The following is a 27,759-nucleotide window of genomic DNA, read 5'->3' as shown; positions in this document are numbered from 1 at the left end:
TCAACACACACGATAGGCTCCGTTCTCCCCTGCAATGATATGATTGGTTACAAGCCCTGTCAGTTATACATAGCTCACGCTCTCACTCTAGTGCTTCCGGGTACTCGGAGAAGAAAGAAAAAAATAAGCAGTCCATCGCCATGTTTCAGACAGAAGCAACTGTCAAACGTTAATAATAGTTTTATTCAGCTTTATGTGTGTGAGAGTATTAACGCAAACACGTTTGTAGTTTATACTCCGAGGACAGAGGTGCAGTGGATGGTTGGAGTGCAGGAGGGGGTTATTACAGTAAGTAGAGAGTGTGTTGATGTTTGTGTTTAGCAGTCGTGCTAACGCGCCGCTTTCTGATGTACATGCTCACATACAGAACGCAACCTCACATACTTACAGCATACATATATGCTTGTGTGTTTATTGAGTGTGTTAACAGTAGATAATGAGAGCTGTGCGTTCATATATGGCGAATACGTGGGTCTGTTAGCTTTAGCTTGTGGCGTGAGCCGTTAATGTGAGTGTGAGCAGAACGCGTCTAACGTTGCTGAAAAACACAGTCCTGTCAGTCATGTAGTGCGGTTTATGCTTTAACAAAATATGTTTTAACAGCACAGCCTAAATGTCATAATTTCCACAATTGTTGTCATTACTACCTACATACCATTGGGATTAATAAGTAATATTAAAATATGTGCGATAACTGTGGGAAAAGTCTGTTATTTTACTACTTTTCTTATTGACATCAGCTCATACCACAGTTTTATTGTAGCAGTTAGTAGTTGCAATATATTGGCGGAATTTATGTTGCAAATTTCTATAATAATGCTATGAATGTGTAGGCAGAGTCTATAGCTAATCGATAATGTGCAGTAACCTGTCAATTCATTGAGATATGCGTGCACCTGCTGATATGAAAATTAACCATATTTTCACTATAGTAAGCATAGTTTAACTACAGTATTTGCTGTAAAGCACACCCCACGCCCAAAATGTACCATATCTTTTGTATAGTAACTACAGTTTGTTACCAATGTATTGATCCACCTGTTTATATTCGACTAAATCCCTATTCCTAGAGTCTAAACATGAGGGAAATATCAGCCTATGCACGAGTTGTGTATTTTAAAAGACAAATAAGCATGCATTACATGTGCCTAAATAGACAGTATTTGATAGTCTCCATTCCTTGTAGGATTTTTCTAATATAATATGCACAAAGCAGAAGCAAAATACCCAACAAATGGAGCAGGGATGGCTCCTCGTGGAACTCAAAAATTGTTATTATGTTTTCATGTGCCCATTTTTAAGGAATATAGACTGTTAGATAGATGTGACAGTTCACTTATCTGCCTATGGAAAATCATGCTTAAGAAAAAAATGTTTTAAAAAGACAGACTTCACATGGGTATTTATTTCAACCACCAAATGTGGACATCAGACATCACTATGGTAAAAATGTTGGTGTGTCCTCGACTAAGGATTGACATAGTCCTATCAGAATTGTCACGTATTGCATATAGTCGACCAATAGTGGAATCGCACACGCGAGCAGAACAGAATTTGTTTAGAACAGAATATACCTTCATAATAAAAATAAGGAATAAGCCAGATTCAAGTCATAATGTGTAAAATAAATGTGCAAAAATAAGTCACAATGTGCAAAATGAATGTATTTAGGCAAAATGTCTAAAATACAGGTGAGCATATATTCAAAACACAAGCCACAAATAGGCTAGTAAAATTAATGGACAGTTTCATTAAACATCACATAACAATGCTGTGCCACTTACTAGACCAGATCTCACCTCAAAACTATTTTCAAAACTGCTCTATAATAATGAATTCGTTTTTACAAACGGGAAAACAGCACGTTCATTACCAATGAACTACCAATAAAGTTACTTTATTTACCACATGTAAAGGAGAAATGCAATAAAGCTGCTTAAAAACTCCCTTTCACCATTTTTCCCATGCACTTTTTCTCTGTCCTCCTGACATGCACACATGCTTTCGGTGCATGCGAAATGACAAATATTTTCAACCTTCGTGGAAGACAATTTTGACATGCAATCGCGCCGCCTGATTCGTGTCATTCGCACATATTTCCGATGACTTTGTATGTAATTTACTTGCGCAATACGCTTAATTTGCGTTTGGTGTGAACCCAGTGTAACACAGGTGTAGCAATTGCAAGTTCGCATTGTTATATTAAATACACGCACAAGCAAACATCTTCAAAAAGCAAGCGTATTCCCCCTCATACCTGCTCAATATAAGCATAAAACATGATGTGTTTCTAGTTCTAACTGTTTCACTGTATGCTATGATGAGAAATAAGGGTCAGTCGAGGAAGGAGGATTGACAGCATGATGCGATCTAATTTAAGTCTTTGTTTTATGCTTTAAAAATAGGATTTCAAGAAATCATGAAGCCATTGTGACTATGTAAAACACAGCAGACATCACATGTTTAATGCTAAAATTGTTACTATTTTGTGTTCAACAGACGACCATGGTATTAACTTTCTGGTGTTGGCTCAACAATTGTTTGTGGGCCTTTTTATTGAAAACAAAAAAATTATATTTAGGTCTGTCCAGTATTATTCTGGTTCTGGATGACTGTGGGTCTGTAGATATGGTACTACCAAGGAAAAAAGTTAATTTAGAGCACTTTTCTCTATTTATTTGCTTAAATATTATGTATGCAAGTTACCTTTATATTGTATTCAGTTGTTAAAGAAGTCTTAACTTTGCAGTTATTATAGGGGAAGGGGGTTGTTTACATTGTTGTTACAAGTTGTTTGCCAATTAAAAGGTTCTGTATTTGACTGCAACTGTCATGCATCCTGATTCTTTCACTTCATCATGTGTGCCACCTCTTTATAAACTATTTGTGGGACAACAATATTCACTCACTATGCCTGTATAAAAGGGCATTTTAAGTCAATCAACTGCAGTATTTCCTCTCTCAATCAGTATAAACTGTGGTAAAAAATACCACCATGTTACGGAAACTGCCGGAATAAATCTGGAAAATACTGTTATATTCATTTATGGTCATACCACGTGCTTTTGCAGTCAAAGAATTTATTCATATATATATATGCACAAACATTCAATAAGTGAAATGGTGTACACATTCATTTACGAGTCATCTGCGGGTGCGTGCAGACCGTGCTGCTTCTCGGTGTTACCGAGGAGAGAAGCGATCCTGCACTGGGTCATAGCCAGATCTCGCGCTCATATCTGCCAGGAGTTTCTGTACTCAACCCTAAAAATATCCCATTTATGTACCTCATAAATAATATTTTTGACGGTGTAGTGCGTGGGCATCTGCTAAATGGCTAAGATTTGACTGGGAGATTGGTAGTCAAATCAGACTATTTGGGATCACCCCTATAAAAATGTAATAAAAAAAGTTATGTAAAGGATAACATTTGCAAGGAATTGCTCATCTGTTTTAAATCAGAAAAATGAAAAACAAATCGTTGTGTTTCCACAGAGTGCTTTTTAATACAATAAAAGTGCCACGCAATGCACCATGGAGGAGGCCCACCAAATGTGCAGAGGAATCTTCAGAGATCCAAGTCGGTCACTGGATCTGAGACCGAAGACCAACAACAACAGCAGCCACAACAACAGCAGCAGCCGATGGTGGTTACCCAGCAACAGCCGGCAAATGCCAATCACCCCCAGTCACCGGTGACATCTTTTGCCCCATCCGCAAGTCCCTCTGCACCACAGTCTCCAAACTATCAAATCATCATGACTCGGAGTCCAGTCAAGGGCCAGAACATGAACTTCACGTTGCAGAACGTTGGACCGGTTGTTTCTGGGAACCAGCAGATCACCCTCACCTCTCTGCCTCTGCAGAGCCCAGCCTCCCCTGGCTTTCAGCACCAGCCCCAGTGGAGGTTCGAGCCCGGGCCATCATCTTATAAACCGGTGAAATCACCCTTGCCCCAGAACATGCAACCCCAGAGTCCCACCCAGCACAGTCCAGTCCCCATACAGGCTATTCCCAGACCGGGCGCTCCTGGGTCTGCACTGGGAGTGTGTGGTCAGAGCCCGACCCGGTTTGTTGAGGCAGGTATAATGGTTAGGCATATCAGCATGACCGGCTCACCTGCAGGTAGTCATTTTGTGTACCAGGATGGAACAGGATTGGCTCCGAACACAGCAGCAGCCGTTCAGCTTTCCTCTCCAGGGACGCCGGTGACAATTAGAGAAAGACGCCTGTCCCAGCCTCACTCTCAAACGGGTGGCACCATCCACCATTTAGGTCCGCAGAGTCCCATCGCTTCTGGGGCCACTCTCCCAACCTTGGGCAGCCCTGGGCATATCACCACCTCTAATCTGCCACCTCAGATCAGTAGCATCATCCAAGGCCAGTTGGCCCGACCCACCCAGGGAATGGTGGCAGGCATGGCAGCCCCCGCGACAAATTCTTTTGGCATTCCTTCCACCATCCCTCCCTCAAGCCCATCACGGAGCAACCCACCCCAGGGCTCCAACCCATCGCTGACTCCCACCAGCATGAAGAAGATGCAGCCGAAGAAGCTAGAAGAGATCTCACCCACAAATCCAGAAGTGGCGCAGTTAAGGAAGCAGTGCCTGGAGCATCATGGGAAGAAGATGGAGAGTCTGAAGGAGGTATTTAAAGAGTATCTGATCGAGCTCTTTTTCCTCCAGCACCTTCAGGGAAATATGATGGACTATATTGCTTTCAAGAAAAAGCCTTGCGTGCCCCTTTCCACCTACCTAAAGCAAAACGATCTCGACCTTGAGGATGAAGAGGAGGAGGAAGAACAGTCTGAAGTCATAAACGATGAGGTAAAATTTGCTTGGGGCATGCTTAAGAAAGGGTGATATTTATGTATTTTTATTTCTTGAAATGTGTTGTTAGTATCAGGACTTTAACATTAATCAGCTAGCAGTTGCTCTTTGTGAGTGCAATCTTTAAAGTATAAATGAAATGAAAAGAAATTTGAAAATTAATTGACGTGAGAACTCTGAAACTCTGAAAGATATATTGGTCTCGGTTTCAATTGTATACAAGATAGATTTTCTGTCTTTTTATCTTTCGTCTGTTTCTATGACAACCTTTCAGGTGAAAGTAGTGACTGGAAAGGATGGACAGACGGTGACTCCTGTTGCTATAGCTACACAACTTCCACCCAACGTGTCTGCAGCGTTCTCCGCTCAGCAGCAGTTTCAGGTGATGAAAGCTTCTTTACTGGGAACCAGTAATGCATGCAAACCATTCAAACAGTTGCTTGAAAATGTTGTCATTATGTGGCTTGAGGGAATTTAAACTTTTACCATCTCACATGCTTGAAAATCAATGTTTCACTATATGTTCTATTTGTGTTCTGTTTTGCAGGCCCATGCTGGGGTGGCGGGTGGCAGCATCTCCAACCCTGTGGACATGGAGGCTTTCAAACGGCAGCAAGCCATGGTGCAAGCAGGTAGGGCGACATTGGCAGCACAAAGATGGAGATGTTTCTTTCTCTTAAGTTTCCTTATTCCCTCCTTTTGTTTCTTTTTGATGTCGCTTTATTTTTCTCCCCTCCTATTTGCTTCTGCTTACTCGGTAATCCAGCGTCTTTTCCCAGCTCTGTGTTTGACGCCTGTAATCCAGAAAACGGGGAGCTTCGCAACGGCTACCCACCGATGTGCAAACATCATTGCCATGTGCCAACTGCTTTTTTGCTTTCGGTTGTCTTGTTGTGTAAAACTTTCTTTCGGAGGGAGGTGTTTTGCGTTTTGAGGGTATTGTGTGTTTTGCATCCCAGATCAGGCTAAGAGGTCCCGGATGGAAGGGGGTCGGCATGGGATGATATTCCAGCACCCTGCTGTAACTCCGTTAGGATCTCCCGGCGTTCCCCTCCAGCAGCTCATGCCGACAGCGCAAGGTAGGAGTGCTGTTGCGTCTCGGGCCAGGTCCGATCTTGTGTCCTTTATTCAGTGCTGCTGGAGGTCAAAGTTCAGACCCAAAGTTGAACCCTTCACCTTTATTTCAAACATCATCTGCCTGTTGGGATTCACTTGTTGCGACTCCGTTCAATCTTAGACCTCATCTCAAACTATCTCAATCTGAGCAGAAGATCCAGTTGAAGATCAATGGAACGGCGTCACTTTGTGATTTGTATTTGATTTTCTCATTAGTTCTTCGAGCCATTCACCTCATGCCTTTACGTTCTTCTTTGCCATATTGGCATCCTTGACTCATCGGACCTCGTCACCAAGATGTCATGTTTCACATCGTTTTTGTTTTCCGGATTTAAGGTTGACCATCTTTTCCTACAAACCACACCCCTCCTCCACTTTTCTAGATCCATTGCATTGTCAACGTGATTCTCAATGCATTTCAGACTTGGTTCCCTTCATCTAGAGAATTTCTTTCGTTTATTGTGACCGTCTTTTCAGTTCGCATCAGATCACATCTTGAGTTTCCATAACATTCACGATGTGAAGTCTGTTTCAGATCTGATGGTGGGGAGCCGAATGTGGCCCTCAGGAAAGGTCTTGCAGTCTCAGTTACATTAAAGCTCTGGAGATGCATTTAATTTGGCGTAGCTGGTGGTAGAAGAGGGACGTACTTAATCTTTCCGAAAGGGTTGTGCCTTCCGTGCTAACCCCCCTGTCATTCCTTTGCTGTACCCTCTGCTTTGCTGTTGTGTAAATGCAGATGTCATGAACAGTCAACCCGCTTCATGCATGGTTATGATTCCTCTCAATGCTTTCGTTGTGTCCATTTTGCTGTCTGTTCTCTCCTTTTTTTGGTTCTCTCGAGTTTTTGCTTTCTTGATTTTCTTTCTTATTGTATCACTTATAGGTAGTTTAATGATAATGCATGATCAGTTTTATTCTTCATAGTAGTATTCTCAGGCATTTTATGAAGTGTTTTAATTTTTACATTTAAGAGTTCTAGTTTTCATTCATTAGAACATGTAAATCTCTCTTAAGTTTTGTTATGTAGTCATTGTGACAGTATCTCTCTTGAATGTTCCCTTTTCTCCAGTGGTGTGTAACACATCGCTGGTAGCTCATAACATCAAACTCATAAAAAATCTAAAGATTGAAGAATTCGATTTTACCCAAAAAGAAACTAGGTGAAGAAAGTAAAAAATTATATATAAATACTTACATGTTAGAGAGGAATATGACGATTCTGTGAAATTTTTGTTCCTTCTGAAGATATGATTAGACATTTTTACAAAGATAAAACCTTTGCTAATATTTTGCCACATATTTTGCCAATTCTTTATCCTCTCTCTATGGAACTCTCTCTCTCTCCTTTCCTTCCTGCTCTCTTACCCCACAAAACAGGAGGTATGCCCCCCACCCCACAGACGGTCCAGATCGGTGGGCAGAAACAGAACCAGCAGCAGTACGACCACTCCAAAGGTCCCCCCGTACAGAACGCAGCCAGCCTTCACACTCCACCCCCACAGCTCCCAGGTCGCCTTTCCCAAGGTGGGCTCCCCATGACGGGGCTGCCCCTCTCCCTTTCCCAAGGTCAGGCCATGGTGGTGGACCAACAAACTCAAGCTGCAGGAGGTCAGCTGCAGATGAAGGCCGCTCAGGGTACCGGAGCTGTGCTGACTCCGGTCATCCCGCATGCACAGCTGCAGGCGCAGCTTCAGATGCAGTCAGGACTCCACCTCCATGTTCAGCAGCAGGTCATGCAGCCCGGCCAGGCAGTGAGTAAAAAACATTTCTCATGATGCCTCCATTCAGTCACTGATCCCATTGTACATTTCATTGTCTTGCTAAACACAAAGGATATTTGGAAGAATTTCAGTAACCAAACAGATCTCATCCCCCATTGACTACCATAGTATTTATTTAGCCTACTATGGCAGTAAATGTGGGAATGAGATCTGTTTTGTTACTGACATTCTTCCAAATTTTATTCTTTCTGTTTAGCACTTTCTTTGTTTATTTTTGGGTGAACTGTCCTTTTAAAGTCATCATCAAAAGGAACTTGCGATTTACTTATTTTCCTTACCGTGACTATTCCATATCACGTTTCATGTATCCGTATGAAATGGCTTCTGAAATTAGAAAAAAAGTAGGGCGGGGCTTTATTTTGCCCTTCCCTTTTTGATTGGTTTGATGTAAGTTGGGCCTGCAGGGGAGGGCTAAAATGCTTGGCCATTGGACAGTCTGTAAAGTCCTACCTCTTTTTTGTTGCTGATGTGATGTGGTTAAGAGTTGTTGTTGAGATGGGCAGTGGAGCTTAACGTTGACTTTAACGTGCAAAATAATAAAAAAAAATAGTGGTGTGCACGGATAAATCATTCTGAGTAAAACCCTTGGAATTTTCTTTTTGAATGCATGAGTTGAATGACAAAAGCTTATTAAAGTTCATTTTCATATATAAACCTTCTATGTAAGAGAAGCTTTTTATATTTTATACATTTATATTGCCAGTGACACATTTGCTTTCTTTTTTTCTTAGACTGTGGCACTTGTGCGACCCGGATCAGATGCCTCCCAGCCTGCCCAGCGTTTGATGTCCAACTCTCTTTCCACCCCTTCTATGTCTCCTGCCCCGCTCACATCCCTAACGTCTCTACCCTCCCCACATCTTTCTGCCTCGGTCAGGACCCCCAGCACTGGTCCCAATCTCTCCCCTGCTGCCCAGTCCAAACTCGCTGCAACAAATGGCACCGCAGGACTTAGGTTTTCCGGGATGGGTCAGTGTCCAATCGGGCAGAACTCGCAGGAATGCTCCCAGGACAAGCAAGCAGAGCAAGCCAAGCTGGTGAGGAACAATTATTATATATAATACTAGCATAGACAGTTAATCGGACGCACAGACCTTGCCCAAGGTTAACTTCAGGTCTGTGTTTATATTTAATCTGGTAATATTTAATTGTGTATTGTATTACATTAAATTAAAACTACTCAGCAGTTATTGATTCTTTGCGGAGGTCGACTGGAAGTTAAGTTTGGGCCACATGTTGCTGTGGTTGAAACCGTCTGTAAGATCTTTAAATGAGCGTCATGCACCTTAAAGGTTGTGTGTGAAATTAAACAGAAACATTTACAGAGATAACTACAACGTTCAAAAAACTCAACGTTTGTATTGTTTAGTGCCAACGAATGCACACTTCCACATTCACATAAAAGGTTTAAAGGAAAACACTCTTTAAATTTGTTGTTTAAATAAGTTGCATGTAATATTTTAGGCAGACTTTCAACTTAATTTTTGTGTCGTTGCAGGAGAGTCATGTGCACCAGCGCATCGCAGAGCTCCGTAAAGAGGGCCAGTGGTCGGCCAGTCGCTTACCCAAACTGCAGGAGGGCTGCAGGCCGAAATCCCAATGGGACTATCTGCTGGAGGAGATGCAATGGATGGCTGCAGACTTCGCTCAGGAGAGACGCTGGAAGATGGCTGCTGCTAAGAAGGTGGGAAAGCATGCACCAAGTATATCAACAAACCACTCCTTCAGTATTAACATAAATGTCACACTGTAAAGTCTGTTCTCACGGCATCAGGCTAGACGTTAGCATATTAGTGTCAATGATGGTTTGTTATAGAGAGGCTGAGGACCGTGTCTTGATTTAAAGTCTTGATTTTAAATTGAGTGAAAATGTGCCTTGTCTGTAGCTTGTTCGCACTTGTGCCCGTTACCATGACGAGCTAAAGAAGACCAAGGAACGAGAGAAGAGGGAGGAGGAGATGAGGCTGCGACACATTGCCAGCACAATTGCTCGCAGCGTTGACTACTTCTGGTCCAATATTGAACAGGTAAATATACTCAATGAGTTCACATACACAATCAGACAGTAGTTTAAACACAGCTTCTTACTGTCTGGTGCCAATATTACTTAATTGAATGTCGTCTTCTGTCTTTCCAGGTTGTCGAAATCAAGCTGCGTTTCGAAGTATATGACAAACAACAGAAAGTATTTAGCATGCCGAAAACACCAAAAAAAGGTGAGGTTGGGTAATGCATGCATTGATACAGTTTATTGAAAATATACATCAGTTCATGCATTCTTTCAAACCCATAATGTGTTGGCAGTGCTAACAAAATATTCTACTGTCTGTGCTGCAAAAATGCTCACCGTATCATGCTTCACACCTTTCTCAACTAAACTTCTAGGTCTTATTAGCATTTTTATTTATTGAGTCTACATTAAATACTATGCTTTGCTACAGGCCAATGTGCTAAACCAGCCCAGCCAGAAGAGAAGTCGGAAAAAGAGAGTAAAGTGGTAAGATCCTCTTCCTTGTGTTATCTTAAAACAGCTGTAACAATGTTTAAGCCTCTGTCTGTCTTTCAGCAGGAGGCTGGTCCATCCCGCAAGAGAAAGTCAAGCACCTCTCTGTCAGATGTAGAGGGTACATGCTCCATTTATGCTTGCTGAGACTGCGTACGTCTGTCTTCATGACCTTTAACAGCGTGTGTTGTTTTGCAGTTCAAGATGAGGAGAGTACAATAGAAGAACAGGAGGCTACAGAGGTCGCAAAGGATCAGAAAGCAGAGCTGGCCGAACTGACTAAAGAAGGTAAGTTTTGCACTTTTTTCTGGTCACCATTATGTCGCCCACAGATCTTTTTTTTTTTATTGACCATTCGAACACCCAAAGTACATTTACAGCTGAAAAAAAGATACATATGTGTGATATGTGTTGTAGCTGAGGTGCCGTTGGATGATCTGGTAAAGCAGTATTCGGGCGCGTACGCCGAGGGATTTGAGTGGCCACAGCCCTGCAGCCAGAGTGAGGATGAAGATAAAGAGGAAGCTGCTGGTCTGTCTACACAACTGTTTATTAAAGCAAAGAAATGCAAGAGAATAAAAAACTGATTTGCAGTGAAAGCCTCATGATTCATGTCTCATTATTATTATTATTGTCTGTTCAGATGCAGATTCTTCATTGGGCTGTCCACACGATGCAGTGCTCATAGACTCTCTGCTGAGCATGGAACAGTACCGCGGGGCTGAGCGATCGGCTACTGGGGCTGAAGGGAAGCCTGCAAAGGATATCGCAGAGGTTGCAGCTGCGACAGACCTCATTCTGCCCAAAGGCAGTGCCAGGACTTCCCTAACCGTAAGTCTGTTTAACAAATGCTGAAGTTTAACCCAATTACTCTTGTCTAGTTGTCTCATGACTCATCACTGATCTCTCGCTCCTCAGGGTCATTTCTCTCCTCTTGAACTCCTGCACGGCTCTCTGAGGGACTACCAGCAGGTCGGGGTGGAGTGGCTGGCAAGCCTCTATCGCAAAAACCTCAACGGCATCCTGGCAGATGAAACCGGCCTTGGCAAAACTGTACAGACAGTGGCTTACTTTGCTCATCTGGCTTGCAATCAGGGTACCACCACCAATCACTTGCATTTATAGAAACAAGGCCATCAATGTTTGGTCAATGTTTTGTCATTGACCGACTGTCATGGTTTTTCAGCTATCTGGGGGCCGCACCTGGTGGTCGCGAGGACTTGTAAGCTGCTAAACTGGGAAATGGAGTTTAAACGCTGGTGTCCAGGACTGAAGATCCTTGTGTACCTCGGCAGCAGAAAGCAGCGCAGATATAAGAGATCGGTATGAACCAGAGAACCTTTTCTCTGTCATTTTTAAATAAGCTTTAGTGGTCTCAATGAAAAGTTAACATTTTTCTAAATACCAAGTGTGTCTTTCTCACTTTCTATGTGTGCAGAGGTGGTGTGAGCCCAACAGCTTCCACGTGTGTGTGACCTCATACAAGCTCCTGCTGAAAGATCACGCTCATTTCCTGAAGAGACGCTGGAGACACCTGGTGCTGGATGAAGTTCAGCTCATCAAAAACATGACTGAGAAACACTGGGAGACCATCTTCAATATCAAAAGGTTAGGAAACATCTGCACAAAGTTTCAATATTCAGTCAGGTTCCTGTTGACCTCTTTGAATCTTTTGTGATTCTTTTTTAGTAGAGCAATTTTATTGTTTATGATGTTATAAAGTGTGATCTTTATATTTGCTTTTCAAAAGTCATCAGAGGATCCTCTTAATCAACACCCCGCTGCAGAACACTCTGAAAGAGTTATGGACCATGATCCACTTCCTCCTGCCCGGAATCACTCACCCGTACCTCAACTTCCCTGTCAAACCTGGCACCGACCAGAACCAGGACTACTGTCACAAACTTGTCATCAGACTACACAGGGTAAAGCCTGACAACACACACACTTTAAGACTTTATCCTGGAAAGATTCTCCATTAAAGTTTGTAATATCGGTCTTATTTGTAGATGATTCAGCCGTTCATCCTGCGTCGTTCTAAAAGAGATGTCGAAAAGCAACTTCCCAAAAAGTATGAGCACATCCTGAAGTGTCGTCTGTCCAAGAGGCAGAAGAGCTTATACGAGGACATTCTCATCCAGCCCAGGTCAGTACAAATTATGCATACATATGGTGCGTTCCAAACAGGATATATCAACCTCCGAAGGGCCTTTTGGTAAGGGGAGACAATACAAAACGTCACTCAAAATGACACGAGAATTTTGATAGGACGCACGCATTAAGAGAAAATTGTGTTTTTCCATCTAGAGTTTACACATCAAGAACTTTACTCTTTGAAGAGCATAGGGATGATCGATTCGGAATGGAACACAGTTCTTGTGTCATGTCAACCTTCAAATTTGTGTATGTTAAGCTCCTCTTGTCCTCTCTGGCCCCCTAGCGCACAGGAGGTTCTAAAGACAGGCCATTTTGTGAGAGTCCTAGAGGTTCTTATGCAGCTGCAGAAAATATGTAACCATCCAGACCTGATCCAGCCCAGAGACACACACAGCTCTTACATATGTCAGCCTCTGCAGTACAACACCCCATCATTACTGCTCACCGCTCTGCAGCAGGACCAATGGAAGGTAAGGAGATGAAATAACCTTTTGTATTGAATAGAGGAAGCGGGTTGTATTTTACACAACTGATGCGTGTCTATTTATTTTCTAGACTGTAGATATGTCTCTGTTGGATCTGATCGGTAACGAAGGCAAATTGACCCGTTATGAGGCGGAGGAGGTTCTTCCCAAACTCAGAATGACCAAACAACTGATTGAAGAGATCTACAACGCACCTGACCCTACACCCAGACCAAGACAGTGCAAAATCAAACCTATGAGGTAGTTCTAACAACTCTAGATGCTTAACCCCGCCCACACCTGTAAAGATCTCAGCAATGGGGTGTAATCACCATTTGTGTGTTTTACTAACCCAGATGAGGTGATGTTGACTGGAGAACTGTTTTTCAGGTTGTTCCTGCCAGTGCAGTATGGTACTAAACCAGAAGGCCGCCTGGTCCCTATGACCACCAGCACCACTCAAGCCCCTCGCACCCCTGCTGTAACTACTGCCTCCACTACTACTACTGCTGCTGCCCAGAGCACACAGCCCAGGGGCAAACCACCTCTTACCACCACTACTTCCACACATGGTAAGATCAGACGCATGCTAAAAAATAAACGTACAAAACCATGCTCTTCTCTACAGTGAATGTAGACTGTAGGCCACAAGACCAGGAGAGATATCTTTAGTGCAGACACACAACTTTTTCACAATCTGAAGATTATGTGAGGTGGCTTACTTGTGTGTACCTTAATTCTTTCTATGAGACATTTGTTTTCCTTCTCTCCCTTGGCATTCCACCTTATTGGTTGGTTTAGACTGTTAACTCCACCTCTTCCTCCATAGTCTCAACAACCAGCAGCTCATCCGGACCGCTCTTAACAGGAGCCACCCCTAATCCCCCCTCTATCCCTCTGGCTCTGGGGATGTCAGGGGTCACCACTTTCCCCTCTATGCCTGCGGTTGCCACCCAGGCCCCTGCCATCCACCCCCTCCAGCCCAGCTTGGTATCCCAGAGGCTGGTGCTCACCTCCCAGGCCCAGGCACGCTTGCCTAGTAAGTGGCCTTGCCACCACCCACCTCAGACCGGTTCCCTCCTGTTATGTCTCTCCTTGCACTTGAATGTTTTCCTCCTTTCTTTACATCCTCAAGCACAACTGTGAAAGACGAATGAGACCAGAGAGTACTGGCTCTGCTGAAGTGAGCTAAGAGAAGAAGCTAAGGAATGTCAATGTTAAGTGATTTGTTCACCCCAAAATAAACATTTCGTTTTGAGACGGTCATCGAACCCTAAAACTTGATCAGTCAACAACTTTCTTCCATGAACTGGCCATTGATTTTTCGATGCACAAATCCATTTATCAACCCTAGAAGTGTCAAAAGCAAGTGTCAAAATCACATCAGCAGATAAACTGTAGTGGTCTCTCTTCCATCTTTAAACAAGCATGACCCCTTCAGATCTCTCTCCAGACTGTACCCGCTGCCTACAGTCCTTCACTTATATCTGTTAATTTTTTTCTGTTTTCCCTTCCACAGTTTACGCACTAAAGCTTTCTTTTCGAACCAGGCCAGGATTCTCAAAAAGCTTTTTAATATTATTTTGCCTCTAATATATAGCTCTTCTCCAGAGCTTTTTATTATCTTCTATCTTTGGGTTTGAAGAGCGTCAAGTATGTGGGTAATGCTCCCCACACCTTGTTCTCTATGCACCTTCTTACTCGCATGGAACTTAAATTTTTTTGATAACAGACCAAAGATTTGCATCAGTTGTTATTTCAATTCTATATGAACCAGTCTGCATTTAAACTTATTTCAGGTGTTTTGTTTTTACCGTTCAAGGGCCAAAATTACACAAATCATCCCGTTTAACCCATCCTGGTTGCGCATGTGCCTTTCTGTGCTCCTCCCTGAACTAACTGAAACCAAGAAATTTGATGGGCCAGTTTGGGGAACCGTTAAACAGAAAGTGTTTTCTCAACCCCCTGAAGGTGGAGATGCAGTGAAGTGTGCTCAGTCGGGTGCGCAGGGCCGCATCCCAGCGACGGAGACCCCCGTGACCCTGCAGTTCCAAGGCAACAAGTTCACCTTGTCCCCGAGTCAGCTTCGCCAGCTAACCACCGGCCAGCCCCTGCAGCTTCAAGGTACACTCGGTAATGTCAAGCCCATATTCATCTTCTTCCTCATCTCGGACTCATTTCACTTCCATATCCAGTCGATTCTTAAAATGTTTGGTTGTTACTTGGTTACATGTAGGTTTACCGAATGTAATTGGTATGTGTCTGCATTAGGTAACATTCTGCAGATTGTGTCAGCACCTGGACAACCTCTTCTTAGGCCACAAGGGCCGGCCATGGTGATGCCCACTGTGCCCCAGGCTGTTCCTGGCCAAAACTCCTCAGGCACTCCACCTCCTGCCACATCCACAACAGTGCAAGGTCAGAAATGTAGTCCGCTTGCTTCTGATTGGCCCATATCAAGTGAGAAGAGTGGTGTGTCTTGTTTTGTTTCTTTGATGTTTAAATATGTGACGTTTCATGGCTGTATGTGTTTTATATAGGAAGCGGCGTGGCAGTCACAGCTCCTGCTATCACAGACACAAAACCTTCCACCAATGCCATGTCAAAAGTGAGTGTGAAAGACGTGTGTTTGAGGAAAGGCAGAAGGAATTCTGTCGAAAGCTTTGAATTTAACTCTGTCTGTATCATATTAGGAGTCGATTGAGGAAAGAAACAGACTGCTGAAGGAGCGTCTGACCTGTTTGTTTCAAGCGAATGAGCGACGGTCATCACGCTCCGTTCTGTATGGCTCCGACCTGATTGAGTCCTGCTCCGTTTATGAGGGACGCCCTCCACCGGCCTTTCCCGCTCCCCAGCATTCCCGCTGGGCCTGGGTGGGCAGAGACAGCTGCATGAGAGCTCAGCAGACGTGTGTGTCCACAGCAGCTCCTCTTCGCTCTGCTATCCTCTCCAACATGGAGCAGCAGGAAGCAACAGGCAGCCTTGTCAAAACGTATGGGCTATGATCCAAAAATTATCAGTCTTATTCTAATGCTGATTTTGGATGTGATTTTATCACTTTGTGTTATCTTATAGATTCTCCTGCATACTTCCTGCTGCTGTGGCCCCTCCACCTCAGTTGTATGCAGCCAATCCTCCGCCTTCGTACAGCCTGGCACAAAAGTCATTCAGACGGCAGCTGCAGGAAGTGTCCGCTTCGTTTAATGCAGAGATTCGTAGTCTGGCCTGTCCCACTGTGGTCAGCTTCTCAGATGTGCATATGCTAGAGATGGATTCAGGTATGTACGGTGGCACTTATCTACAAATATTTTTTTATGGATGGTCCTTGATTAAAAAAACAAATGTGGAAGTTGTTATACAGCATCTGTATAAACACCGTATACAGCATACATAGCATTACATTCCACGTTTCTTGCAAGCTAATTTATTATGGTGATAAAAAATAAAATTCATTCTTTACCTCGTACGTGAACATGATGGCCTCTGGAAGGTGTAAACGACATGTCCCATAATTCCACTCTCCTACATAACATCATTTAGCTTCATTTTTTGTTGTTGTTTTCAAAGTGCGCCATCTAGCGCTCCAAATTTACATATTGTGGCTTTAAAGGCAATTATTTTTAGGATTATCACTAATATATAAATGACCGTATACCAAAACAGTTTGCAATAATTCCATAACTTGCAAATAGAATGTAATTGTTAAAGTCAAATGCACAAATGTGGAGAAAAACCTTGGGGGACTAGGCTCAACCGGGAGGGAAAGTGCTCCTCTGGCATGTTAAAACTGCTCCAACTACACAGATAATAAATACTGCAGCATGGGCCTAAAGTGATGTACGTGGACAATTCTTTTTACATTATTTATTATTAATTTATATTATTTTAATTTAAAAAAAAATCTAAATGTTTATTTCTTATTGCACTCAGGTTAGATTAAACCATCGGAATAAAAGCGTCAGCTTGTAACTTTTACCATAACTTTAGAGAATTTTTTTGGGTCAAATGACCTAAAAATCCCTTTAAAAAAACTAGATGTTACCTTTGTCAGGGTTCATATGGTGCAATTACTAAGACCTATTGTTTCATACAGTCCTGTGTCCACGATAATATTTAGACAATTTTACTATTGCGATAACACAATATCGATAATATTGTTACATCCCTATTTTTAACAAAAACATTTATCATTACACCATTTGAAGGAATATGTTTTTCTATTGTAATAAAAAATGTAACAACAAACGCCTAGAAAATGAAAGCTCACAGAAATGAATGTGTGAATAGACTATAGATTTTATCTTATTAATATTACACAATATTATTTTGTACCCATTCTTATGGGCCTTGAATAAATAAGCTTTATGAATAATTAGCCTTTAATAAAAATATTTGAAAAGAGCAAAAATGTCAGTTTTCCAAAGTTCACAAGACTTTTGACCACTATTTCTTATTTCTGTTCTTTAACCTATAGATTTACTGTGTTTATTATATTATTTCATACTATGTAAAGAGTGTTTCACTACAGCATTACGCTATATATCATACTGAATATGGTTATATGGCAAGTAAATTTCTAAACTTGATTTTGATTTTGAGCTTCAGTTTGGGCTGTAAATCACCTTGGATTAAAATATGGACTTTTTATACTGGAGTTCACTCGGAAGCAATAGAACAAGACTGCAATGCTTCTTGTCTTTTCAATTGCCGATCTGTCATAACCCTATTAGATCCTGGGGAGGTTTTATCAGCTTTGGTATGGTTTAATCTTTCTGTATATATGTTCATGTGTGCAGGGAAACTGGAGGCTCTGTCAATCTTGCTGCAGAAGCTGAGCGCTGAGAACAGACGTGTCCTGATCTTCACACAGATGGCCAGCATGTTAGACATACTGGAGGCCTTTTTAGACCACCATCAGCTGACCTACGTACGGCTAGACGAGAGTCTGTCACTGGAGGAGAGACAGGTGAAACATCTGCACTTTCATGTTTTCTCATCTGTAACTGTTTGGATTTCCTCCTCTGGACAAATATTGGTTATAATACTGGGTTATAGATAAGCATGTGCTTTTCTCTCCCTGCTGTATTTATTTCCACACAGGAACATGTGACACCCTTTCATACAGAGCTTCTATATATGTATGATGTACTATTGACATAACTTTGCTTCTTGGTGGAAACCAATTTCAGGAGCAGGTCAAGAAGTTTAACCGCAACAGGCAGATCGTCTGCACCATCTTGACCAATCGCTGCTGCTCGGCCGTGGGTCATGTGTTTGACGCCGACACCATCGTGTTCTACGACACCGATTTGAACCCGAGCATGGACATGCGCACACAGGAGTGGTGCGACAAGATTGGACGCTCCAAAGACATCCACATCTACAGGTCAGCGTGATGCCGTAGATACACATTAACTACATGATGATAACAGTTCAGTTTGTTGCATTGCAACAAAGCATGAGTTTGGGAAAGGCAAAGTTTGTTGATTTTGTCCTGACGCTTTGCTTGGTCAAGGTTGGAGAGTGGGAACTCCATTGAGGAGAAGCTCCTGAAGAATGGCACAAAGGATCTTATACGAGAGGTTGCAGCGCAGGGCATGGACTACACGCTGGCCTTTTTAACACAGGTAAACACAAATGCACAACCGACTTCCAGGTCAGAGATCAACATGTGTGTTTGACACTAACGTGGACAACGTGTCTGTCATTCACAGCGCACCATTCAAGATCTGTTCGAGGTTGAGGCTGGCTCGGGAGAGAAGGTGGAGGAGTTTGTGGTTCTGCATCAGGACCCGTCACCATCTGAATCCATCCCTCCTCACGTGGCCAGACCGTACATCCAGGCCCTGAACAGCATCCGTCTGGAAACCCAGCACGAAGAGGAGGAAGAAAGACAAGAGAATAAGGTGAAGGGAGAAGAAGAAGAGATGGAAGAAGGTGTGAGTGGGGAGGTGTCACGGTTAGAAGAGCTGGCGGCAGTTATGGAGCAGGTGAGAATGGGTGCTGTGAACATGTGACACCCATGTGTGTGTGTGTGTGAGATTGACTTGTGTTGTGTTGTCCAGCTGACCCCTATTGAGAGATATGCACTTCAGTATCTGGAGTACCTACACATCAGTGAGGATGAACAGATGGTGAAGGTAGGACATCATCACACCAATGAGATCAGGTTAAAGCTTTTGTACGTTTGGGTAATTACTCTTCGTTGGTTTTAGGAGCGTATAGAGGCTGCAAAGAGAACCTGGGAACTTCAGCAACAGCAGAAACTGAAGGTGGAGAGAGAGGAGCAGATGATGCTTGAAGATGAGGAGGATCTGTTTACATACACCCGAGAGGACGCGTACAACATGGTACAAACCTGCGATCATGAATGGTCATCTGCTTATGTGTATTTCAGTGATGTCGTGTCTGACACGTTCTTCATCCTCTGTACAGGAGTATGTGTTTGAGAATGAGGATGGACAAACAGAAATTATGCCGGTAAGTCTAAAATTGTGCTCTTGGAGTTAATGAGTTTCAGATTTAGCTTGTTTATGTTATTTGCGTGATGTTTCTTAAATGTCATTTATTTCATTAATTAAAATATCTTTTCAAAGTGTTTTCCTTTGTTGTTGTTGTAAAATAATTCTTGACTGGGTTCATGTGATTTAGATGCCTAAATTTATTTATTAAACTATTGTAGCCAAGCTTATAGTCGTTTTCAGCTTTATCACGTACATTTTTATATATTTCTTCATTTTAGTTTAATTTTCATATTATTTTTATGTTGCTATATAGACTCTTTCAGCAGCAACAACATAAACAAACAAACGTTATGTGGCCCAAACTTAATTTCCAGTAGACCTCTGCAAATAATCAATAACTGTTGAGTACTTTTAATTTAATTTATTACAATGATTATACAATAAAATATTAATATAAATTAATATAATTATAAATTGTATATAAAGTCAATTATAATATTACTTGCCACTAGCCAAACCGATAACCCAACACGATACATATGATGAAACTCTCTATAAGACAAATTTACCTTTTGTAAATGACTAAATGTAAATGTTATTAATGTATTTTTTTCAGATTATATCTGAGCATACATTTTTTGAAATATCATTGTTTTTCAAATGACATTGAGGCTAATATTTTATCTGATTTCAACAGAAATGTTTTATTTGTTTGTTTTGTTTTAGTAAACTATAATAACCCTGTAACTCACTACCCTGCTGGTCTTTTTCGCAGCTGTGGACTCCTCCAACCCCGCCACAGGATGACAACGACATCTACATCGACTCCGTTATGTGCCTCATGTATGACTCTGCACCCATGCCGGAGTCCAAACTGCCTCCGGTCTACGTCCGCAAAGAGCGCAAGAGACACATGGACCCATCAGGTTAGACCCCGAAACATACGCCGCCTACGTTTGAAAACATACCACGATCAAACCTGATTCTAAGTTTTCCTCACCTCAGCTGTGGGCCGTAAGAAGAAGAAGGGGCACGGAGAAGCTGTGATTCCTCCACGCTCTCTCTTCGACAAGGCCAGTCTGCTCAAGGTCAGACGAGAGGGCAAAGACCAGAAGAAGAACTTCTCTCTGAAGCAACAAGCTCCTTTCGCCAAACCGCTGCCCTCGCTGCTTAAACCAGCCATGGAGGCCGGACAGGACAATCCTGAGTGGCTCATCAGTGAGGACTGGGCCCTGCTACAGGTACACAATACTTCATCACAATTCATCACTTGCACGTGTAGATGGGCTAAGGTTGTAATTTTGTCCTCTGTGTGTTTTGCAGGCTGTGAAACAGTTACTGGAACTTCCTCTGAACCTGACCATAGTGTCTCCAGCTCACACACCTAACTGGGACCTGGTGAGCGACGTGGTCAACTCCTGCAGCAGGATCTACCGCTCGCCCAAACAGTGTCGTAACCGCTACGAGAACGTCATCATTCCGAGAGAGGAGGGCAAGGTAAGAGATCAGTACATGATTTTTGGGTTTAGTCATAAACATCTTTATTTTCCTCAAAAAATGTTTTCTCCTCAGCTAATATATGAAGCTAACCCCAAAAAGAACAAGACCAAGAGCATTTATAAGGTAACTTAAGAATCTTTGAAACAAAGATTGTTTTCTCATATTTGTAGATGTATAACACTTTTTTTGTTTGCACAGTCAAAGAACAGTCGTCCTCTTCGCACGTGTCAGATCTACATGCAGGATGACAACGCTACCCAGATCCAGCTTTACAACAACCGCTTTGAGCTAATGAAAATCATTGCTAGCAAGAGAAGCCCACCCATTAAACCCCTGTATGTACAGGAGACGTGTTTGCAAGATAGTGCTTAAAAATGCATTATTATCTTTGAATTATCACTGTATATTCAGACAAAAATCACCTTCAGTTTTCAATATTTGTTTTGCTTTCAGGCTGGGCATGAATCCGTTCCAGAAGAACCCCAAGCACGCCTCTGTGCTGGCTGAGAGGTATTGACTCATTTTATTATCCAAACCATTTATTGGCTATATTCAATAACATGTTTTAATTGTTGGTTGATTTAGAGAATTACCTACTGACAATTCTGAAATTCACTTTTGATGCGTAAATGTTTCTCATTGTCTCTTTGTTCCAGTGGAATAAGCTACGATAAGCCTCTTCCTCCTATCCAGGTGGCCTCTCAGAGAGCTGATCGAATCGCTAAAGAGAAGAAGGTGAATACTTGTTGAAGAATTTATCATAAAACATTGGATGACCTGTAATTTCCTTCTTTTAAATTCTAATAAAACAGAAATATTACTTATCGGACCAAAGACATGCAAACCAAATATTGCTGATTATAAACTGCAAATTGAAGGATGTACTGTTACTCCAACAAATACAGTAAAAGATCTAGGCGTTATATTAGACAGCAACCTGTCATTTCAAAATCACATCTCAAATGTCACAAAAACAGCCTTTTTCCACCTAAGAAATGTGTCCAAGTTACGAAATATTCTGTGTGTTGCTGACGCGGAGAAGCTTATTCATGCATTTATAACCTCAAGACTTGACTACTGTAATGCGCTACTTAGTGGTTGTCCTGCATCATCAATAAACAAACTACAGTTAGTTCAGAACGCAGCTGCCAGAGTTCTAACCAGGTCCAGAAAACACCATCACATAACCACAATGTTATCAACCCTTCACTGGCTACCCATTAAGTATCGTATTGACTTTAAAGTTCTTTTAATCACTTATAAAGCCCTAAAGGGTTTAGCCCCTACCTACCTAACAGAGCTTCTATCACACTACAACCCATCAGGCTCTCTAAGATCTCAAAACGCGGGACTTTTGATAATACCTAGAATAACTAAATCCTCCAAAGGGGGTCGAGCTTTCTCATACGTAGCACCTAAACTCTGTAATAGCCTTACTGATATTATTCGAGGATCAGACACACTCGCCCAATTTAAATCTAGATTAAAAACGCATCTTTTCAGCCAAGCATTCAATTAATGCAAATATGCTAAATAAATCAGATTTACATAGATGTTATTTACTAGAATAATTGGATTTTTATAAAACACCATGAAGCGTGTTTTACCCTTTCTTGGGTTTTTCGTTTTTCCCCTGTAAAGCTGCTTTGGAACAATGCAAATTGTGAAAAGCGCTATATAAATAAAATTGAATTGAATTGAATCATCAAAATCTCATTGAGATGCCAGGCACAAATGTTTTTGGTCTGTTTACATCAGAGGTCCGCAACCTTTGTGACCAAAAATATATGTAGCCTTTAAATTACTATAACACATGTTATGCATGTGAGTTAGAAGTTAACCAGTTTCACCACAAGGTGGCAATATAGTGCAAATTTAATTTTTAAATATATATATATATGTGTGTGTGTGTATATATATATATATATATGGAAGTTAGCAATTTATAAAGTTTTCTCCCTGGCAATAAGTGGGAGTGTTGCAATAGGAGAGTTGCGTCACAGTGTTGCAGTTAGATTCCAGCTTTTTTCCAGAACTTTTCTTTTTGCGTTTGATGAACTGCCACAAGAGACCGCCTACTCCCAAAATACGGACATCATGCGTAATGCGTAAACATTATGAGACGTGCACTAGCCAGACAGGATTTAAACTATGCCGACTAAAGACCTAAAAGTTTGGTTTAAAGATTGAATATTTATAATTCCTTCTCCGTCTTGTTTAACTGTCCACAACTCTGGGTGTCATCCTTGATTGTAGGTCATACTTTGAAACCCTGTATTTAGTCAAATCTGTTTCTTCCCTCAGCTTTTCAAATTCTCGACTTTTTGATATTCAGGACTGAGGTGTGATAAGTAATTTCCCATCATGCTTTTAGGTCGCACAGTAGGTCTCAAACGGACATTTTCTCCTGCACATATCTCATATAATTTCAATGTCGTTTCATCTACAGAGTATCAAGATTTCAGTTGTTGCTATATTCATGTGTTCTTCTTTCCTCTCCCACAGGCGCTCGCAGAGCAGCAAAAGGCCCAGCAGTTATCCCAACAGGCCGCGGGTGCCGCCCAACCGCAGGGGGCTGCCGCACAGTCTCAAGCTCAGCCACAGGCCGCTGTAGCAGGAGTGCAGGCCGTGGGAGTCCCCCAGCCCGGAGCAGCCGCTGTCCCAAACACTGCGGTACTGGTAAGAGCTTTAAAACGGCATGTTAAGTAATTGATGGATTACTGAGTTACATAATTTATATTATTTCGCTTTGGTTTTGTTGTCTCTTAAGACTGGCACTATAAAGACTGCTGCAGTGGGCACAAGCATCCAGCCAGGTAGAATTACAATACATAACCAGAATGAAATCAATATGTTGCTATTACCTTTATAAGTAGATGTTGTGTTTGTTTAAACTTCAGCGGCCGCTACAGTGAGTGGGAATGTGATCGTGAATACTGTGGCGGGAGTTTCTCCCAGTCAGTTCCAGGCTAACAAGCGTCTGGCGTCTCCTGTAATAACCGGAGCCCTGCCTGTGAGTCTCTCTGAATTTGTAATATAAAAATGAATCCATATTTATACAGGGCAATTTAAAAGGATAGTTCACCCAAATATAAAGGTTCTCTCATTTGTTTACTCATCATCATGTCATTACAAGCATTAAATCCCCCAAAATAATAATCTGTACATTCTTGTAAACATTTATGTAATTTCACATCTAAAATTTCGGACCATTTCCAGTTCCATTTATTTATTTATTTTTTATATCCCTCTCTAAGTGTCTAAAGCAACTTCAGGTGTATTTTTCTTTATTAATGTAATGTAAATATTTGACAAATTACTGTGCAAAATTTTATTTAATGTGTTACTCTTACAGGCTGCTGGAACGGGCACCGCTCAGGTGGTTCACACCCAACAGAGAGCAGTAACTGCAGCAGCTGCCCCGGCAGAGGTTGTCGCCATAGCAACGGGACAGGGCGCGAGGGCCGTCACCCCAGTGACCGCATCAGCAGTGGTGTCTACTAATCTGACTCCAGGTCAGTCCCAAGCTGGTGGCTCCAGGTAGAATACTTAAAATAGAGAGAAATCTATCATTGTGTTCTTATACGGTTTTCTTCTTCACTAGCTGCAGGCATGCAGTTGTCTCAGGGTAAGCCACTCACACAAGCTCAACTTCAGCTCCTCAGACAACAACAGTTACAACAAGCTGCGTCTCCTCAGATCAAAACAGTGGGAAAACCACAGCAGGTACACACAGGATATAAACTGCTGTTTATCTTGCTTTTGCTGTCTAAATGCATTTTCACTTGCCACCCCCTTTGTCTGTCACTTAACATTTCCAAAGCAATAAAGTATATTTCTTAATTTCCCCCATTTGTGTCGTCTCTCTGTGAACTGTTAAAGAAGCAGAAGTTGCAGATGACTCAGCAGCAGGTCGCAGCTGCAGTAGCTGCCGCTCAGGGTCAGCAGGCATCATCCACACAGCAGCCTCAACAGGTGCAGGCGGCAACAGCGGCTCAAGCCAACCCTCAACTAACCGCCGTTGCTGCATCCAGAGCAGGAACCGTGCTTACCGGAACCACAGTCACCAACTTACAAGTCGCCAGACTGGTAAGCCATCTGCTTTCTCTATGGAGTAGAGAGACATTTCATGTTCCTCTTTTCTTTAGTCGCTGTTTTTGTTTTAATCAACAAAAGCTGACTGTTATTAGCGATCAATTGCTATCTCATGCTCACACAAAGCAGCTACTCAAAAAAACGACACTTCCCTCTCAGACACGTGTGCCGGCTCCAGGACCCATCCAGGCTCAGCCAGGTCAAACTGCCCAGGTGACGCTGACCAAACCCCCTCCCGTAGTCTCTGTTCCTGCCGTGGTGTCGTCCGCTGGGGTCACGACCCTTCCCGTTACCGTAGCTAACATTAGCGTTGCCATCGGACAGGCTCAGAAAGCAGGTACAGGCTGGCTCTAAAATAATCAGATTGCGATGATTCACAAGGGTTTACAAAGGCTGTTAGATTAAATCAAGCATTTTGTGTGTCATTTTAGTTATTGTCTTTCTTGTTTGTGCAGGTGGTCAGGTGGTCGCCCACCCGTTCCAGGTTCAACACGTTCAGCAGCTATTACACAGACAGAAGCAGCAGACCCCTGCGCAGGCAGCCGCAGTCCAGAAAGCAGCACAGCCACAGCAAACACAGGCTGCTGTGCAACAAAAGGTGTTTTTATAATCCTGGATCAGTATTATTTCACAAAAACAAATCTCAATGTTCCTTACACTATTCCCCTTCTCTTACCGTCTCGCTGATTATTTGGGGACGCAGCAGGCCACTCAGCCCACAGCACAACAACAGCAGCAGAAAGTGACGTATGCCACCACCCCCCAGCTGCAGCCGGGCATTAAGACGCAGTTCTTTACCACTTCCATCGCACAGCCTCAGAAACCCGCTACAGCACAGCAGATACAGGTAAGCGGACGCTCCTACAAGCACAGTCACAGTCCAGCACGGGTGGGGCGAGCAACTTAAGTAAATGGATGTGGGGCGGCATGCGGTGCTTGTGGCCATAACGCTTAGCTCTGCTTTTGTAGTGATTTTCCCTTCTGCTTGTAGGTTGCTAAGCTTCCTCAAATAGTACAGCAGCAGATAGTGTCCTCACCTCAACAGGTAAGAGTTTGAAGCCTGGGTACATTATGTCCCTGATTACTTGAATATGTTTACAAACATTGCACGGTTACCCCAATTTATGTTTTTGGTCCTTCTCATTAAACTCAATTCTTCAAGTTTTGTTAAAGGCATCTAATTCCTCCTTGTGTGCAGATCCAGGCACAACCTCAGACGGTGGCCCTGGCAGCTCCTGCAGCAGGTTCGGCTCAGGTGCAGGTCCTCCCTGCCGGCACCGCCACGCAGGTGGTCCAGCAGAAGCTTCTCCAGCAGCAGGTCGTCACCGCGGCGGCCGCCTCCCCTCAAATACAAACCCCACCCCTGCAGAGCCCCGCCCAGCAACAGACTGTTGCGGTGACCCTTGCATCTGATTCTCCAGTACAGCAGGCTGCCACTCCTCAGCAGGGCAAAGGAAACACCCGCACCGGGGCCGCCATGCGTTCAAAGACCCCTGCCAAACCTAGCGGTGGCAGCTAAAGAGGTGGACGTATACAGGCACAACATACAACATACGTTTTATGTTTTGTAAAGACGGTAATCCTCAACCATCGACGTTTCAGTAGGAGGGACACAATTTGTAACAGACAGCAGTTGAAGTAAATGTGACTGGCGTGTTCTGAAAGGCCAGTCGTGCTATTTGGACACGTTTTCAACCCCTCTGCACGTGTCAACTGTCCAAAAGCAGGATAGTTCAGACTGAATTCATGTTTAAGACACTTAGTTTTGTACGGAGCTATGAAACGCTTGCTGTTGTTTTTCTACCACGCTACAATGTTTAGGTCATGGATGAAGTGAGCTCGGAACGTAAACGCCACCGACCTTCTGCAACACTTAATTTGCTGCGGCGGGAACTCCAGGGTTGTGGCCATATCTCAATGCTTTTCATAATGTTCAGTCAAGTTATCAATGTCCCCCCTTTTTTAAAGTGAGTGTGATGTTGTCCCTTTGCTGTTTGTGTAGGTAAACAAGTAATAGCCCTTTGAAATGATGGATGGATGATGAACCATGATCATGGTTAGTAAGGCTCTGTTAAGTCAAAATGGCCAACTATCTGAAGTTTGATATGGCTACCGAAAGACAAAGTTTTTTCACTTGTTGCTCGCGTATGTACTCATAGTAAAAAAAATATTTCTAGTATAAGAATTGAGTATTTACATTAGCTTGTATCGTGCAAATCAAAACTCCCCCAAAACGAATTATTCCCATACAGGTTTATTTAGAAACGTGTCATTTGAGAAACGTGACTGCATGGAAACGACACCACCTGAAAATTGTCTGGTGATGTTTGTGTGTTAAATGTTTGTGCTCAGAATGCTATTTAATGTCCACAAATCAACACAATAATCCTGCACTGTAGCCGTTTAGTGCCATTCAAGTTAGTGGCAGCTATGGAAAGTATCTCTCTCCCAACTCGGAAAAATGTGTCATTTTTGAAAACATCTGTGAAACATTTTCTATGTCCTTGTTTTTCTTATGCATAGTTCACCATTCGTCAGTTGAGTCCGACCTCAGGCTGGCTGGAAGTGTGTTTACACTGGCCTGGATCAGTAATTCATAGATTTAGATAAAGACATTTTTCCTCATTTGTCTTCCCCACGATTTAATGTATCGGATATGTTGTCAACACGTACTAAAATATCTCTAACATTGTGGCTTCGAGTCAGAAATTAAACATGTCTTTTTGTATTGATGTTGGGTCAGGAACACATGTAAATAACGGGAGGGGGACCACTGCATTTGTATTTGTAAAGTACTTGTGTATTCATTTTTTTCAGCCTAATTGTATAAAGTGTTATGTTTTTACA

General features: G+C 42.5%; 1 protein-coding gene across 6 annotated transcripts; it reads left to right on the top strand.

Annotated features, from left to right (window-relative positions):
* The first annotated feature begins 89 nt into the window (after positions 1 to 89).
* ep400 (E1A binding protein p400) lies at positions 90 to 27,759 on the top strand. 6 transcript variants are annotated; one of them, XM_079467619.1, is made up of 53 exons: positions 90 to 288; positions 3,496 to 4,826; positions 5,104 to 5,211; positions 5,377 to 5,461; positions 7,326 to 7,699; positions 8,461 to 8,766; positions 9,228 to 9,413; positions 9,616 to 9,756; positions 9,867 to 9,945; positions 10,171 to 10,226; positions 10,299 to 10,353; positions 10,431 to 10,520; positions 10,650 to 10,763; positions 10,876 to 11,063; positions 11,151 to 11,328; positions 11,419 to 11,555; positions 11,671 to 11,840; positions 11,983 to 12,157; positions 12,242 to 12,378; positions 12,673 to 12,859; positions 12,945 to 13,114; positions 13,244 to 13,425; positions 13,683 to 13,892; positions 14,825 to 14,986; positions 15,125 to 15,271; positions 15,394 to 15,461; positions 15,547 to 15,845; positions 15,929 to 16,131; positions 17,650 to 17,819; positions 18,043 to 18,239; positions 18,369 to 18,480; positions 18,568 to 18,843; positions 18,919 to 18,993; positions 19,069 to 19,203; positions 19,289 to 19,333; positions 20,093 to 20,243; positions 20,323 to 20,558; positions 20,641 to 20,814; positions 20,890 to 20,940; positions 21,016 to 21,152; positions 21,271 to 21,327; positions 21,474 to 21,552; positions 23,323 to 23,496; positions 23,588 to 23,633; positions 23,718 to 23,830; positions 24,173 to 24,332; positions 24,422 to 24,543; positions 24,700 to 24,906; positions 25,072 to 25,249; positions 25,368 to 25,510; positions 25,616 to 25,759; positions 25,904 to 25,957; positions 26,111 to 27,759. In XM_079467619.1, exons 2-53 carry the CDS (start codon positions 3,528 to 3,530, stop codon positions 26,429 to 26,431), a joined length of 9,063 nt encoding a protein of 3,020 aa, XP_079323745.1. In that variant the 5' UTR covers positions 90 to 288; positions 3,496 to 3,527; the 3' UTR covers positions 26,432 to 27,759. The 6 variants fall into 6 exon arrangements, with proteins under 6 accessions (XP_079323745.1, XP_079323747.1, XP_079323746.1 ...); XM_079467621.1 differs by having other exon boundaries at positions 10,296 to 10,353; positions 14,825 to 14,977; XM_079467620.1 differs by having other exon boundaries at positions 10,296 to 10,353; positions 25,619 to 25,759.

Source organism: Barbatula barbatula (genome assembly GCF_947034865.1).
Source record: "Barbatula barbatula genome assembly, chromosome: 11".
In the NCBI taxonomy this organism is placed as follows: Eukaryota; Metazoa; Chordata; class Actinopteri; order Cypriniformes; family Nemacheilidae; genus Barbatula; species Barbatula barbatula.
The sequence above is the reverse complement of the archived record's forward strand: the minus strand, read 5'-3'. Positions and strand labels throughout refer to the sequence as shown.